The following is a 16,204-nucleotide window of genomic DNA, read 5'->3' on the forward strand; positions in this document are numbered from 1 at the left end:
AACACTAGATTAGTGTAGTCCATAACTGCAGGAAGCTCACACCAGGGAGGTGGGATGGGAATGGGATCAGCTTGTACATTGTATGGGTCTTTGCGCTACTGAATAGGTTGACCTGTGGCCCTTACTCTGGGTCTGTCTTGAAGTTCTTTTGGGACATGTTTTATTAACCTCACCCTCGGTCCCTGCTTCTTCCCTTCTCTCCCCAGTATGGCAGGAAGAGCTACATGGTGAAAGGCATGGCGTTCTCTCCTGACTCCACCAAAATCGCCATTGGACAAACAGACAACATCATTTACGTCTACAAGATCGGAGAGGAATGGTGAGGGCCTTGGTATATCATCCCTCTGTGTATGGTGCCATCCCTGTGGTGCCATGCACCTGTGTGTGCGGTGCCTCCTTTCTTCCAGTACCGCAGGCTGCTTTGGAAATGCACAATGTGTTCTTCACACCTAGGATTTTTGCCTCGGTATTCAGCCAGATCTCATTCGACACTAGCCCTCACCTTCCCTTCAAATCATACCTTACCCAACCCTGAACTGCGGTCCCCCATTACTCTGGTTACATTGAGTGGTTTTGTTGAACAGCATAAAGGTTCTTCAGGTACTACCTGTCAGATCCCTTCTGCAGGTGTGTGCCAGCCAGAGGTCTGGAGGAGCAGGCTATAGGGCCTATGCACACCCTGCCTACTTCTTTGTGCCCTCTGACTTTTGCCGGGTCCTTATAAGGAATACAGACATGACTGCTTCTCAATTCCTTCTGGGGACAGTTGGGGCAATAGGAATTCAGCTCCCTTTTATAGAAGTTTGGCTTTTCTCGATGTCTGTCGTTCCTATAGTTAGTGTTAGGGATATTGAGCCCCAACAAGCATATTGTTTTGGCTCATGGCTTGCTTGTGCCTTTCCTGCCCCACTGCAGGCCGTACTAATGTGGCAGAAGTCAAATTCCTCCACTCTCAAGCTGTGGCCTCCTGCAAATCAAATGTAGGTCACCATATTCTCCTGTGTATGCTGATGTGAGTGGGGAGTGAGGAAATGGGCAGAATGCACAGCCCCAGTGGACATGGCTGTTTAGAAGGTCAGTGCTGATGCATCCAGGACATATACATCCCCTGCAGTATGGATCTGTAGAGGCCCTTACCTACAAGAACTACAATTGTTATGGGAAGCAACTGTTTTAAAGGCCTGGTCCCCGTCCCGTCCCCCCCATGATGGTCTGCGCCCCCTGTGTGTGGTTCTAGGGAGCTGTTTGGGCTCCACTTTATCCCTCTGCAGGGAGATGTTCCTGCTGCTGCATGAAAGCTCCTACACAAAATGAGAGAATTCTGTGCCGGCTCAGTACCCAGACTCACTGCCCTGAGAACATATAGCAGGGGAGGGGCCCAAACAAAGGCCTGTGTTGCAAGACTGAAATTTATGGAAATAAGTATAAATTAGCAATTTATAAAATAATTTCATAGATTCCAAGGCCAGAAGGTAGCATTGTGATCATCTAGTCTGACCTTCCTATATAACATGGACCATGGAACTTCCCCAGAATAATTCCTAGAGCAGAAGTTCTAGAAAAACATCCAGTCTTGATGGAAAAATTGCCTGTGATGGATAATCCACCATGACACTTGGTAAATTGTTCCAGTGGTTAATTACTCTCATTTAAAACTTTAGGCCTTATTTCCTATCTGAATTTGTCTAGCTTCAGCTTCCAACTATTGGATCTTGTTAGATCTTTCTCTGTTAAATTGAAGAACCTATTATCCCTTAACTTGTTCCCTGTTAAGGTAGTAAAACTGACTATAATCAAGGCATCTCTTAACCTTCTCTCTGTTAAAATAAATAGATTGAGCTCCGTGAGTCTGTCACTTTGTGGCATGTTTTCCCATCTTATAACCATTTTTGTGGCTCTTCTCTGAACCCTCTCCATTTTATCAGCGTTCTTGAACTGTGGGCACCAAAACTGGACTCACTATTCCAGAAGCAGTCACATCAGTGCCAAATACAAAGGTAAAATAACTTCTTTATTCCTGCTTGATATTCCCATGTTTCTGCATCCAAGGGTTGCATTAGCCCTTTTGGGCACACTGGGAGCTCATGTTCAGCTGATTATCCACCTTAACCCCCCCAAATTTCTTTCAGAGTCATTGCTTCCCAGGATGGAGTCTCCCATCCTATAAGTATGGCCTGGATCCTTTGTTCCTGGATGTATACATTTCATTGTATTGAAATGCATATTGTTTGCTTGCACCCAGCTTCTCAAGTGATTCAGATCATTCTGTATCAGTGACCTGTCCTCTTCATTGTTTACCACTCCCTCAATTTTTCTGTCATCTGCAGACTTTATCAATGATGATTTTAAGTTTACTTCTAGGTCGTCAATAAAAATGTTATGTGGTGTAGGGCCAAGAACTGACCCTTGTAGGCCCTCAAGAGAAACACTCCCATTTGATGAGGGATCTGGGGGTCACAGTGGGTCACAAGCTAAATATGAGTCAACAGTGGAAAGCTGTTGCAAAAAAAGCGAACATCATTCTGGGATGTATTAGCAGGAGTGTTGTAAGCAAGACATGAGAAGTAATTCTTCCGCTCTACTCTGTGCTCATTAGGCCTCAACTGGAGTATTCTGTCCAGTTCTGGGCGCCACATTTCAGGAAGGATGTGGACAAATAGGAGAAAGTCCAGAGAAGGGCAACAAAAATGATTAAAGGTCTAGAAACCATGACCTATGAGGGAAGATTGAAAAAAATGGGTTGTTTAGTATGGAGAAGAGAAGACTGCGACGGGACATAACAGTTTTCAAGTACATAAAAGGTTGTTACAAGGAGGAGGAAGAAAAATTGCTCTGAGGATAGGACAAGAAGCAATAGGCTTAAATTGTAGCAAGGGCGGTTTAGGATGGAGATTAGGAAAAACTTCCTAACTGTCAGAGTGGTAAAGAGCTGGAATAAATTACCTAAGTAAGTGGTGGAATCTCCGTCATTGGGGATTTTTAAGAGCAGGATGGACAAACAACTGTCAGGGATGGTCTAGATCAGTGGTCCCCAACGCGGTGCCCGCAGGCGCCATGCATTTATGTGCGGATGCCTACTGAGAAGGGAGCACTTCCGCCGGACAACCCACCGCTGAGGAGCGTGGCCACCAGACAACTAGCCGCCAAAATGTCGCCCAGAAGCAGCAATGCCAAGAAGCGTCGCTGCCCAAATGCCACTGCTTCTCGGTGGCATTTGCGCGGCGACGCTTCTTGATGATGCCCCTACTCAGCGGCATTTTGGCAGCTGGTTGTCCGGCGCCCGCCATACTCTTCTGGGAACATGAATATGCTATTGCAACAGCAAGGTTGGGGACCACTGGTCTAGAGAATACTTAGTCCTGCCTTGAGTGCAGGGGACTGGACTAGATGACCTCTCAAGGTCCCTTCCAGTTCTGTGATTCTATGATTTACAGTTGAGACCTATCAGTTAGCCAGTTCTTAATCTATTAAATGTGTGCCATGTTAATTTGATCTCTTTCTAGCAGGGTGTATAAAAATCAATGATTTCTTTAAAAAAAAAAAATTAAAAAAATCAGATTTTTTTTATTTAAATCATATTTTTTTTTATAAAATGCTTTTTGAGGAAAAAACCTATCTAAAGATAGTTTTAATTAGGATATTTTTGAGCTATAATGTATCTCATCATGGAATGGGGATTATAACTTCTAATTCTATAGTATGAGACAATATATTCATGTAATATTTAAGAAAAGTTTTGTAAATGAGTCAATAGTTCATGGGTTAGGAACCCAATCTTATGGGCTTCCAGCGGCTTCTGTATAGATTATTTGGGTTTAATTTTTCTATCTACCCAATGGGACTCAGTGCTCAGACTAGAAGATAACATCAGAGATGCTTAGTTTTGCAGTTCTCAAACTGTGGATTTCTGTCCTGAGAGATAAAAATGCTTGTTAACAGCAAAAACGTTTTTAAATAAATATACAGAGGTCAGAAATAACAGACGTCAACCCTATTGTCCCTCTGCAAATTTGTGTACACAGAGTCAATCCCTTACATCTCTCTAAAAGTGCAAAGTTTCAAAAAGTTCAGTGAATAAGAAGATTGTTGGGGGCGGAATAGATCGGACAAGGAATCATAGAATATCAGGGTTGAAAGGGACCTCAGGAGGTCATCTAGTCCAACCCCCTGCTCAAAGCAGGACCGATCCCCGACTAAATCATCCCAGTCAGGGCTTTGTCAAGCCTGACCTTAAAAACTTCTAGGGAAGGAGATTCCACCACCTCCCTAAGTAACACATTCCAGTGTTTCACCACCCTCGTAGTGAAAAAGTTTTTCCTAATATCCAACCTAAATCTCCCCCACTGCAACTTGAGACCATTACTCCTTGTTCTGTCATCTGCTACCTCTGAGAACAGTCTAGAGCTATCCTCTTTGGACCCCCCTTTCAGGTAGTTGAAAGCAGCTATCAAATCCCCCCTCATTCTTCTCTTCTGAAGACTAAACATCTCCAGTTCCCTCAGCCTCTCTTTATAAGTCATGTGTTCCAGTCCCCTAATCATTTTTGTTGCCCTCCGCTGGACTCTTTCCAATTTTTCCACATCCTTCTTGTAGTGTGGGGCCCAAAACTGGACACAGTACTCCAGATGAGGCCTCATCAATGTCGAATAGAGGGGAGCAATCACGTCCCTTGATCTGCTGGCAATGCCCCTATTTATACATCCCAAAATGCCATTGGCCTTCTTGGCAACAAGAGCACACTGTTGACTCATATCCAACTTCTCGTCCACTGTAACTCCTAGGTCCTTTTCTGCAGAACTGCTGCCGAGCCATTCGGGCCCTAGTCTGTAGCGGTGCATTGGATATTTCCATCCGAACTGCAGGACTCTGCACTTGTCCTTGTTGAACCTCGTCAGATTTCTTTTGGCCCAATCCTCCAATTTGTCTAGGTCCCTCTGTTTCCTATCCGTACCCTCCAGCGTATCTACCTGTCCTCCCAGTTTAGTGTCATCTGCAAACTTGCTGAGGGTGCAATCCACACCATCCTCCAGATCATTTATGAAGATATTGAACAAAACCGGCCCCAGGAACGACCCTTGGGGCACTCCACATGATACCGGCTGCCAACTAGACATGGAGCCATTGATCACTACCCGTTGAGCCCGACAATCTAGCCAGCTTTCTATCCACCTTATAGTCCATTCATCCAGCCCATACTTTTTTAACTTGCTGGCAAGAATACTGTGGGAGACCGTGTCAAAAGCTTTGCTAAAGTCCAGGAACAACACGTCCACTGCTTTCCCTTCATCCACAGAGCCAGTTATCTCGTCATAGAAGGCAATTAGATTAGTCAGGCATGACTTGCCCTTGGTGAATCCATGCTGACTGTGCCTGATCACTTTCCTCTCCTCTAAGTGCTTCAGAATTGATTCCTTGAGGACCTGCTCCATGATTTTTCCAGGGACTGAGGTCAGGCTGACTGGCCTGTAGTTCCCAGGATCCTCCTTCTTCCCTTTTTTAAAGATGGGCACAACATTCGCCTTTTTCCAGTCATCTGGGACCTCCCCCGATCGCCATGAGTTTTCAAAGATAATGGCCAATGGCTCTGCAATCACATCCGCCAGTTCCTTTAGCACTCTCGGATGCAGCGCATCCGGCCCCATGGACTTGTGCTCGTCCAGCTTTTCTAAATAGTCCCGAACCACTTCTGTCTCCACAGAGGGCTGGTCACCTCCTCCCCATGCTGTGCTGCCCAGTGCAGCAGTCTGGGAGCTGACCTTGTTCGTGAAGACAGAGGCAAAAAAAACATTGAGTACATTAGCTTTTTCCACATCCTCTGTCACTAGGTTGCCTCCCTCATTCAGTAAGGGGCCCACACTTTCCTTGACTTTCTTCTTGTTGCTAACATACCTGAAGAAACCCTTCTTGTTACTCTTAACATCTCTTGCTAGCTGCAACTCCAGGTGTGATTTGGCCTTCGTGATTTCACTCCTGGAAGCCCGAGCAACATTTTTATACTCATCCCTGGTCATTTGTCCAATCTTCCACTTCTTGTAAGCTGCTTTTTTGTATTTAAGAGCAGCAAGGATTTCACTGTTAAGCCAAGCTGGTCGCCTGCCATATTTACTATTCTTTCTACATGTTGGGATGGTTTGTCCCTGTAACCTCAATAAGGATTCTTTAAAATACAGCCAGCTCTCCTGGACTCCTTTCCCCCTCATGTTATTCTCCCAGGGGATCTTGCCCATCAGTTCCCTGAGGGAGTCAAAGTCTGCTTTTCTGAAGTCCAGGGTCTGTATTCTGCTGCTCTCCTTTCTTCCTTGTGTTAGGATCCTGAACTCGACCATTTCATGGTCACTGCCTCCCAGGTTCCCATCCACTTTAGCTTCCCCTACTAATTCTTCCCAGTTTGTGAGCAGCAGGTCAAGAAGAGCTCTGCCCCTAGTTGTTTCCTCCAGCACTTGCACCAGGAAATTGTCCCCTACATTTTCCAAAAACTTCCTGGATTGCCTGTGCACCGCGGTATTGCTCTCCCAGCAGATATCAGGGTGATTGAAGTCTCCCATGAGAACCAGGGCCTGCGATCTAGTAACTTCTGCGAGTTGCCGGAAAAAAGCCTCGTCCACCTCATCCCCCTAGTCTGGTGGTCTATAGTAGACTCCCACCACGACATCACCCTTGTTGCTCACACTTCTAAACTTAATCCAGAGACTCTCAGGTTTTTCTGCAGTTTCATACTTGAGCTCTGAGCAGTCATACTGCTCCCTTACATACAGTGCAACTCCCCCACCTTTTCTGCCCTGCCTGAACAGCTTATATCCATCTATGACAGTACTCCAGTCATGTGAGTTATCCCACCAAGTCTCTGTTATTCCAATCACATCATAATTCCTTGACTGTGCCAGGACTTCCAGTTCTCCCTGCTTGTTTCCCAGGCTTCATGCATTTGTATATAGGCACTTGAGGTAACCTGCTGATCACCCCTCTTTCTCAGTATGAGGCAGGAGCCCTCTCCTCTCACGCGCTCCTGCTCGTGCCTCCCCCCGGTATCCCACTTACCTCAGGGCTTTGGTCTCCTTCCCCCGGTGAACCTAGTTTAAAGCCCTCCTCACTAGGTTAGCCAGCCTGCTTGCGAGGATGCTCGTCCCTCTCTTCGTTAGGTGGAGCCCGTCTCTGCCTAGCACTCCTCCTCCTTGGAACACCATCCCATGGTCAAAGAACCCAAAGCCTTCTCTCCAACACCACCTATGTAGCCATTCGTTGATTTCCATGATTCGACGGTCTCTACCCAGGCCTTTTCCTTCCACAGGGAGGATGGACGAGAACACCACTTGCACCTCAAACTCCTTTACCCTTCTTCCCAGAGCCACGTAGTCCGCAGTGATCCGCTCAAGGTCATTCTTGGCAGTATCATTGGTGCCCACGTGAAGAAGCAGGAAGGGGTATAAGGAGAAGAAGTCTGGAGATATATGCGAGAAGGGAGGGACAGGCAGGAGAAACAAAAGTGAAACTGTTTGAGCAGCATATTCCAGAAGTCTTGAGGTCTTTCTCAGTGTAGCCTTCATTGATTTGAGATCTACCATGCCATCCTCTCACTAGAAGGGAAAACCTCTAATGACAGCAGGCCGTAAAAGAGACCCAGTTTGGGACTATTTTAATGAAGTTCCTCTACCTGTGGGTAAAACAGGCATGCGTACAAAATGCAAACGGTGCAACAAAGAAATGCAAGGCCTGATAGCCCGAATGAAACAACTTCATGAGAAGTGCTCCTTCTCAGGAGGAAGCTGCGTTGAAGATGATGAAAGGAACGTGTCTGAACATACAGGATCTTCAGGTTGGTAACAACTAACAAGAATGCACTTTTATGTAGAAATCCATGATTAAATAGTGTCTTCCTGACTAGTGATTTAAATCATGATTTAAATCAAATCCACCCTGCTTTCTAGTTTTTTAATCAGAATGTCTTGTGGTACCAAATCAAATGACCTTTCGTCAACACTATTACCTTTTTCATATTTTCCAAGAACCTATATTGATTGACATTAATTATGTTACCCTTCTTTAATTCTTTGTTAACTGCTTCCCGTATCAGCCACTTTCAGGGACTGGGAGGTGAGCAGTCGGGTCTAGTGGTTAGAGCACGAGTTGCTGCCAGGAATAGGAATCCAAGGTCAGAGCCAGTATGAGATGCCAGAGCCAGGGGTCAGAGTTGAAGTCAGGAATTTGAGCCGAGGGTCAGAGCTGGGTTACCTGGAGTGAGGCAAGGCAGGAGTAGGGCTGGGAGTGAGGTAGGAATGATCACAGCCTTAGCAAATGCTTTGAGCAGCAAGCAAGCTGCTGCTACTGCTGGGCTTAAGAGCAAGCTTGCTGGCTTCCTCAGCCAGTCAAGCAGGTTATTTAGTCAGACAGTCTGGCTCATGCAGCCCAGCTCTGTTCATTAGGCTGTCAGGAGACTCGGGAGGCATAGCTTCAGGGCCTTATTCCTGATATCCACTCCATTACCTTGCCCAAATTGATGACAGACTGACAGGCCTATAATTATCTGGGTCATCCTGTTTACCCTTTTTAAATATTGGCACATTAGCTTTCTTCCAGTCTTCTGGAACCTCCCTGGTGTTCGAAGACTTATTGAAAATCAACATGAATGGTCCAGTGAGCTCCTCGGCCAGCTCTTCTAAAACTTTTGAATTCAAGTTATCTGGACCTGCTGATTTAAAAGTGTCTAGCTTTAGTGGCTGCTGTTTAACATCCTCCTGAGATGCTAGTGGAATGGAAAGTATTTCACCATCATTATATAATATGACTATATCATCTGTTTTCCCCTCAAATACATAATAGAAATATTTACTCAGCACTTCTCCCTTTTCTGCATTATTGATAATTCTACCATTTCCATTGAGTAATGGACCAATACCATTGTCAGGATTCTTTTTCTTCCTAAATATACTTCAGAAACTCCTTATTCTCTTTAACTCTGCTGGCCGTATATTTTTTCTTGTGTCCCTTTGCTTCATCAATTTTCTACAGTTACTAGTTTCTTATTTAAATTCATAATTGTCAACTTCCGCATTCTTCCATTTGTTATATATTATTTTTTAATTTTTATAGCTGCCTTTGCTTCTCCTCTAAAGCAGGTTGGTTTTTTAACCAATACAGCCTTCTCCCTTGATTGTGGTATTTTGGGCATGTAGTAAAGTGTTCTTAAACAATTCCCAATTATCATTCAGATTTTTCGTATTAAATTCTGCAAGCTGATCTGGCTCATCATTGTTTTCAGCCTTGTGAAAATGGCCTTTTTAAGGCACCAGGCGTATGTACGTTACTTCTCTGGACTTTATTCTGTTTGCATTTTATAAATGTGATCAAACCATAATCACTTGCACCTAAGCTACCATTAGCTTTTAACTTTCAGATACCATTAATTTTAATTCTGTGATCAGTTCCTCTGTATGTGTCAAGGCAAGGTCTAATATAGAGTTCCCCCATGTTGGATGCAGCACTTTCTGAGTTAGGAAATTGTCATCTACCATATTTAGAAATTTCAGTGAATGTTTTCGTACTGGTAGCATCAGATCTCCGACATATATCATTCAATTGAAGTCCCCCAGGATGTAAAGAATTAAATGAGAGTGATATAATTAACCCAATCAACATGGGCTTATGGAAAATAGATCCTGTCAACTTTGTCATTTTTTATGAGATTACAAGTTTGGTTGATAAAGATAAGTGTTGATGTAATATACTTTGTCTTCCGTAAAGCATTTCACTTGGTACTGCATGACATTTTGATTAAAAAAACTAAAACAGTATAAAATTAACATATGGCAAAAGTATAAGCAACTGAAAACAGGGTATTATAATGGAAGTGTCAGGCAACCTTACTAATAGGAAGTGTTACCAGCCCTAACTGTAATTATATGTGTGTATTTCTTTTTCTGCAGGGGTGATAAGAAGGTGATCTGCAACAAGTTCATTCAGACGGTAAGTCCCAGCCTCCCTTTCAGCTCCCTTACACTGCAGCATAAGGGCAAGGCCTACTATAGGTCTTTCCTCTGGCTCTCAGGCGTGATGAGCCAGATTGTCAAAGGTATTTAGCTGTCTAAGGATGCAGATGGGTGCCCAGAGGGACTTTCAAACCCATCTTAAGCACCTATCTGCATCTATAAGTGCCTAATTACTTTTGAAAATCTAGTCCTGTGTGTTTAAGCTCCCAGCTCTGGGGGCTCTGCTCTCTTCCTTTGAGACTAAGCTATTGATTCATATGGCCTGAAGAGACCATTGTGATCCTCTAGTCTGACCTCCAGGATAACACATGCCGAAGGACTCCTCTGATTTCATTCCTGTTTGAACTGGAGCATGTTGTTGAAAAAAATATCCAATCTCAATTCTAAAATTGCCAGTGTTGGAGGATCCACCACAGCACTTGATAAGTTGTTCCTATGGTTAATTACTCTCCCTGTAAAAAATTGCCCATTATTTCAAGTCTAAATTTGTCTAGCCTCAGTTTCCAGCTATTGGACCTTGTTATACCTTTGCCTGCTAGACGGCAGAGCCTTCTATTATTGGCCAAGCTTATGAGTCCCTATCCCCAACCCGATGCCATTTCTCTGTTTTGGATGTAACACGACAACTTCTGACTGGCATCTCTGATCAGTTCCAAAATTCCACGGAATGTTTTAGGCATCAGTGAACAGAACCCTGTTGCTTTTGGGGAAAATTGGAAAACCAGAAGGAAAAAATGGGGGACACATGGAGCCCCTGCTATCTGTTTAGCAGAGCCACATCTTCAAGCCCCTCTGCAATTTGTCTATAGATCAAAGAACTGATTGAATGGCATCCATTAGCATCTTCCAGCATGACAATACTTCTATTTCATTTCTCTCAATACAGTTTAATATGTTGGCACCCTGAAGGACTTATTTCCCAGGCAGAACGAGGAGAAATAATGTGGGAGAAGGGGAGCACACAGAACCTATGGCTTGGTGTGGGAGAATGGGGACCCTGGTAAAGGGAATGGAGTTGCACGCAGAGTCCGTGGGTTAAAGGGAGGTCCCTGGTAAGGAGAGAAGGGGGAATAAGGTTACACACAGCATCCCTGGCTGGGGGGGACAAATGGGGGACCCTGGTATTAAAGGGAAGGGGGCACACAGAGGCCCTAGTATGAAGGAGGGGATGAGGGCTTGCAGCAAGTCCTTGAAATAGAATGGGATGGGAGGGCATCTGAAATGAGCTTGGCCTAAAGAAGCAATGAAGTGCATGGCCCACTAGTCAAATTTGTGTTCCCCATGTAGGTACTTGCAACTGTGATCAAGTCACTCCTTAATCTTCTCTTTGTTAAGATAAATAGATTGAGCTCCTGGAGCCTATCACTGTAAGGCATATTTTCCAGTCCTTTAATCATTCTCATGGCCCTTCTCTGAGCCCTCTCCAATTTTTCCACATCGTTCTTGAACTGTGGACACCAGAACTGGACACAGTATTCCAGCAGCGATCACACCAGTGCCAAATACAGAGATAATAGAACCTCCCTACTCCTACTTGAGATTCCCCAGCTTATATAGCCAAAGATTGCATTAGCCCTTTTGGCCACAGCATTGTACTGGGAGCTCCTAGAGTTTTAGGACCAGAAGGGAACATGCGATCATGTAGTTGGACATCCTGTATATCACAGGCCATGAAACACCACCTCCACACCAAACCCAAACAGAAACAGAATTGGATCAAAGTATTACGGTTAAGCCAACCTCACTTTTGTTGTAGATTCTTCCATTGACCTAGGTACCACTGCTCAGGGAGGTAGATTTTAAACTGATAAGAACAGATTTAAAATTTTTATTAAAGCTAATGTTTAAATTATATAATTATTTTTTATAATTATTATATAATAATAGCCACAGGTTAAGGGAAGAGTGGCTGTACATCTGCGTGTAGTGCTGAGATTATCCAAAAGTACACAGTCTGGTGTAAACATCATAAAATACATCTACATCAACAGAAAACACCTTCCATTCATGTAGCCCTAGCCGCAGCTCTGCAGCTGTTGAACTTCTAGCGTAGACAGCCTGAGTATGGTGTTCTTTGTTCCTAACTGTAAAGTGGTATGTTTAGCTGTATTAAAATGCACATCATTTGCTTGTGCCCATCTTACCAAGCAATCTAGATTGCTTTGTGTCACTGACCTGTCCTCTTCATTATTTTACCACTCCCCCAGTCTTTGTGTCATCTGCAAACTTTATCACTAATGATTTTGTTTTCTTCCAGGTCACTGATAAAAATGTTAACTAGTATAGGGCCAACAACCGATCCCTGTGGGACTGTGACGGGTTCGGTCACAGAGACCACCTTGGGACTGTCACCTGATGTGCTGAAACTACCTTTGAGCCCGTTTTCTTTGCCAGCTTGGGACTCCAGAACCCCTAGAGGAGGATCTATAAATGGAGATTCCCTATGTCCTAATAAAGAGTAGAGGATGGAAAATGATAAAATACAGGGAGGATCTGATGAAAAAAAGTCCCATTCAATTACGTCATGCAATAGGGGAGAGCCAAAAAATGACAAGTTTTTAAAATGCTTATATACCAATGCTAGAAGTTTAAATAATAAGATGGGTGAAGTAGAGTGCCTAGTATTCAATGTGGATATTGATATAATAGGCATCACAGAAACCTGGTGGAATGAGGATAATCAATGGGACACTGTAATACCAGGGTACAAAATGTAATGGAAGGACAGAACAGGTCGTGCTGGTGGGGGAGTGGCACTATAATGTGAAAGAAAGCGTAGAATCAAATGAAGTAAAAATCTTAAATGAACTAAATTGTACTACAGAATCTCTATGGATAGTAACTCCATGTCTGAAAAATAAGAATATAGCAGTAGGGCTATATTACAGACCACCTGACCAGGATGGTGTTGGTGACTCTGAAATGCTCAGGGAGATTAGAGAGGCCATAAAAATAAAAAACTCAATAATAATAATAATGGGGAATTTCAGCTATCCCCATATTGACTGGGTCCATGTCACCTCAGGAAGGGATGCTGAGATAAAGTTTCTTGACACCTTAAATGACCGCTTCTTGGAGCAGCTAGTCCTGGAACCCACAAGAAGAGGACTAAATCAAGAATTGCCTCTAAGTGAAGCACAAGGATCAGGTCCAAGAGGTGAATATAGCTGGACTGCTTGGTAATCGTGACCATAATATAATTAAATTTAATATCCCTGTGGCGGGGAAAACTCCACAGCGGCCCAACACTGTAGCATTTAATTTCAGAAAGGGGAACTACACAAAAATGAGGAGGTTAGTGACACAGAAATTAAAAGGTACAGCGCCAAAAGTAAAATCCCTGCAAGCTGCTTGGAAACTTTCTAAAGACACCATCAGAGAGACTCAACTTAAATGTACACCCCAATTTAAAAAACATAGTAAGAGAACCAAAAAAGAGCCACTGTGGTTAAACAACAAAGTAAAAGAAGCAGTGACAGGCAAAAAGGCATCCTTTAAAAAGTGGAAGATAAATCGTAATGAGGAAAACAGAAAGGAGCGTAAACTCTGGCAAATAAAGTGTAAAAATATAATTAGAAAGACCAAAAAAGAATGTGGAGACCAGCTGGCCAACGACTCCAAAAGTAATAGCAACATGTTTTAAAATACACCAGAAGCAGGAAGCCTGGTAAGCCACCCGTGGGGCCACTGGACGATCGAGAGGCTAAAGCAGCACTCAAAGACGATAAGGCCATTGCGGAGAAACTACAGGAATTCTTTGCACCGGTCTTCACTGTTGAGGATGTAAGCGAGATTCCCAAACCTGAGCCATTCTTTTTGAGTGACAGATCTGAGGAACTGTCCCAAATTGAGGTGTCATTAGAGGAGATTTTGGAACAAATGGATAAACTAAACAGTAATAAGTCTTCAGGACCTGATGGTATTCACCCAAGAGTTCTGAAGGAACTCAAATGTGAAATTGCAGGGCTACCAACTGCCATCTGTAACCTGTCATTTAAATCAGCTTCTGTACCAAATGACTGGAGGATAGATAATGTGACTCCAATTTTTAAAAAGGGCTCCAGAGGTGACCCTGGCAACTACAGGCCAGTAAGCCTCACTTCAGTACCGGGCAAATTGGTTGAAACTATCGTAAAGAACAGAATTGTCAGACGCATAGATGAACATAATTTGTTGGGAAATAATCAACATGTTTTTTGTAAAGGGAAGTCATGCCTCACCAATCTACTAGAATTCTTTGAGGGGGTCAATAAGCATGCGGACAAAGGAGATCCAGTGGATATAGTGTATTTAGATTTTCAGAAAGCCTTTGACAAGGTCCCTCACCAAAGGCTCTTAAGCAAAATAATCAGTCATGGGATAAGAGGGAAGGTCCTCTCATGGATTGGTAACTGGTTAAAAGATAGGAAACAAAGGGTAGGAATAAATGGTCAGTTTTCAGAATGGAGAGAGGTAAATAGTGGTGCCCCCAGGGATCTGTACTGGGCCCAGTCCTATTTAACATATTCATAAACTATCTGGAAAAAGGGGTAAACAGTGAGTTGGCAAAATTTGAAGATGATACAAAACTACTCAAGATAGTTAAGTCCCAGGCAGACTGTGAAAAGCTACAAAAGGATCTCACAAAACCGGGTGACTGGGCAGCAAAATGGCAGATGAAATTTCATGTTGATAAATGCAAAGTAATGCACACTGGAAAACATAATCCTAACTATACATGTACAGTGATGGGGTCTAAATTAGCTGTTACCACTCAAGAAAGTGATCTTGGAGTCATTGTGGATAGTTCTCTGAAATCATCCACTCAATGTGCAGCGGCAGTCAAAAAAGCGAACAGAATGTTGGGAATCATCAAGAAAGGGATAGATAAGACAGAAAATATCATGTTGCCACTATATAAATCTATGGTACGCCCACACCTTGAATATTGCGTGCAGATGTGGTTGCCCCATCTCAAAAAAGATATATTGGAAAAGGTTCAGAAAAGAGCAACAAAAACGATTAGGGATCTAGAACGGCTTCTGTATGAGGAGAGATTAATAAGACTGGGACTTTTCAGCTTGGAAAAGCGGTGACTAAGGGGGGATATGATAGAGGTCTATAAAATCATGAGTGGTATAGAGAAAGTAAATAAGGAAGTGTTATTTACTCCTCCTTATAATACAAGAACAAGGGGCCACCAAATAAAATAAATAGGTAGCAGGTTTAAAACAACGCGCTGTCAACGTCTGGAATGCCTTGCCAGAGGGAGTTATGAAGGCCAGTACTATAATGGGGTTCAAAAGGGAGTTAGCTAGATTCATGGAAGATAGGTCCATCAGTGGCTATTAGTCAGGATGGGCAGGAATAGTGGCCCTAGCCTCTGTTTGCTAGAAGCTGGGAATGAGCGACAGGGGATGGATCACTTGATGATTACCTGTTCTGTTCATTCCCTCTGGGGCACCTGGCACTGGCCACTGTCGGAAGACAGGATACTGGGCTAGAAGGACCTTTGGTCTGAACCAGTAGATATGAGTAGGGCCATTCTTATGTACTGGTTACCCAGAAGCCAAAACACAGTGTCCTTAAAGCAGCCCAGCCTTTGGGCTCACTCCCAGACAGCCAAGTCAAATAAGAAAGTTCTACCAATCCCAAAGGATTGGATACATTACCTCCCAAATTAATGAATATTCCAGATCTTACCCAAATGTACATTTACAGCCAATTCTTATTAACTAAACTAAAATGTATTTAGAATCATAGAATCATAGAATATCAGGGTTGGAAGGGACCTCAGGAGGTCATCTAGTCCAACCCCCTGCTCAAAAGCAAGACCAATCCCCAATTAAATCATCCCAGCCAGGGCTTTGTCAAGCCTGACCTTAAAAACTTCTAAGGAAGGAGATTCCACCACCTCCCTAGGCAACGCATTCCAGTGTTTCACCACCCTCCTAGTGAAAAAGTTTTTCCTAATGTCCAACCTAAACCTCCCCCACTGCAACTTGAGACCATTACTCCTTGTCCTGTCCTCTTCTACCACTGAGAATAGTCTAGAACCATCCTCTCTGGAATCACCTCTCAGGTAGTTGAAAGTAGCTATCAACTCCCCCCTCATTCTTCTCTTCTGCAGACTAAACCTCAGCCTCTCCTCATAAGTCATGTGTTCCAGACCCCTAATCATTTTTGTTGCCCTTCGCTGGACTCTTTCCAATTTATCCACATCCTTCTTGTAGTGTGGGGCC

The 16,204-nt window shown here is 43.6% G+C and overlaps 1 protein-coding gene across 3 annotated transcripts in view; it reads left to right on the forward strand.

Annotated features, from left to right (window-relative positions):
- IFT172 (intraflagellar transport 172) overlaps window positions 1-16,204 on the forward strand; it is a 146,132-nt gene that overhangs the window by 3,483 nt on the left and 126,445 nt on the right. For all 3 annotated transcript variants that reach the window (XM_048846170.2, XM_048846172.2, XM_048846171.2), the window contains exons 3-4: window positions 207-319; window positions 9,921-9,960. In XM_048846170.2, the coding sequence (XP_048702127.1) occupies window positions 207-319; window positions 9,921-9,960 (153 nt within the window). The remainder of the gene's footprint in view (window positions 1-206; window positions 320-9,920; window positions 9,961-16,204) is intronic.

Source organism: Caretta caretta, chromosome 3, assembly GCF_965140235.1.
Source record: "Caretta caretta isolate rCarCar2 chromosome 3, rCarCar1.hap1, whole genome shotgun sequence".
Classification (NCBI taxonomy): Eukaryota; Metazoa; Chordata; order Testudines; family Cheloniidae; genus Caretta; species Caretta caretta.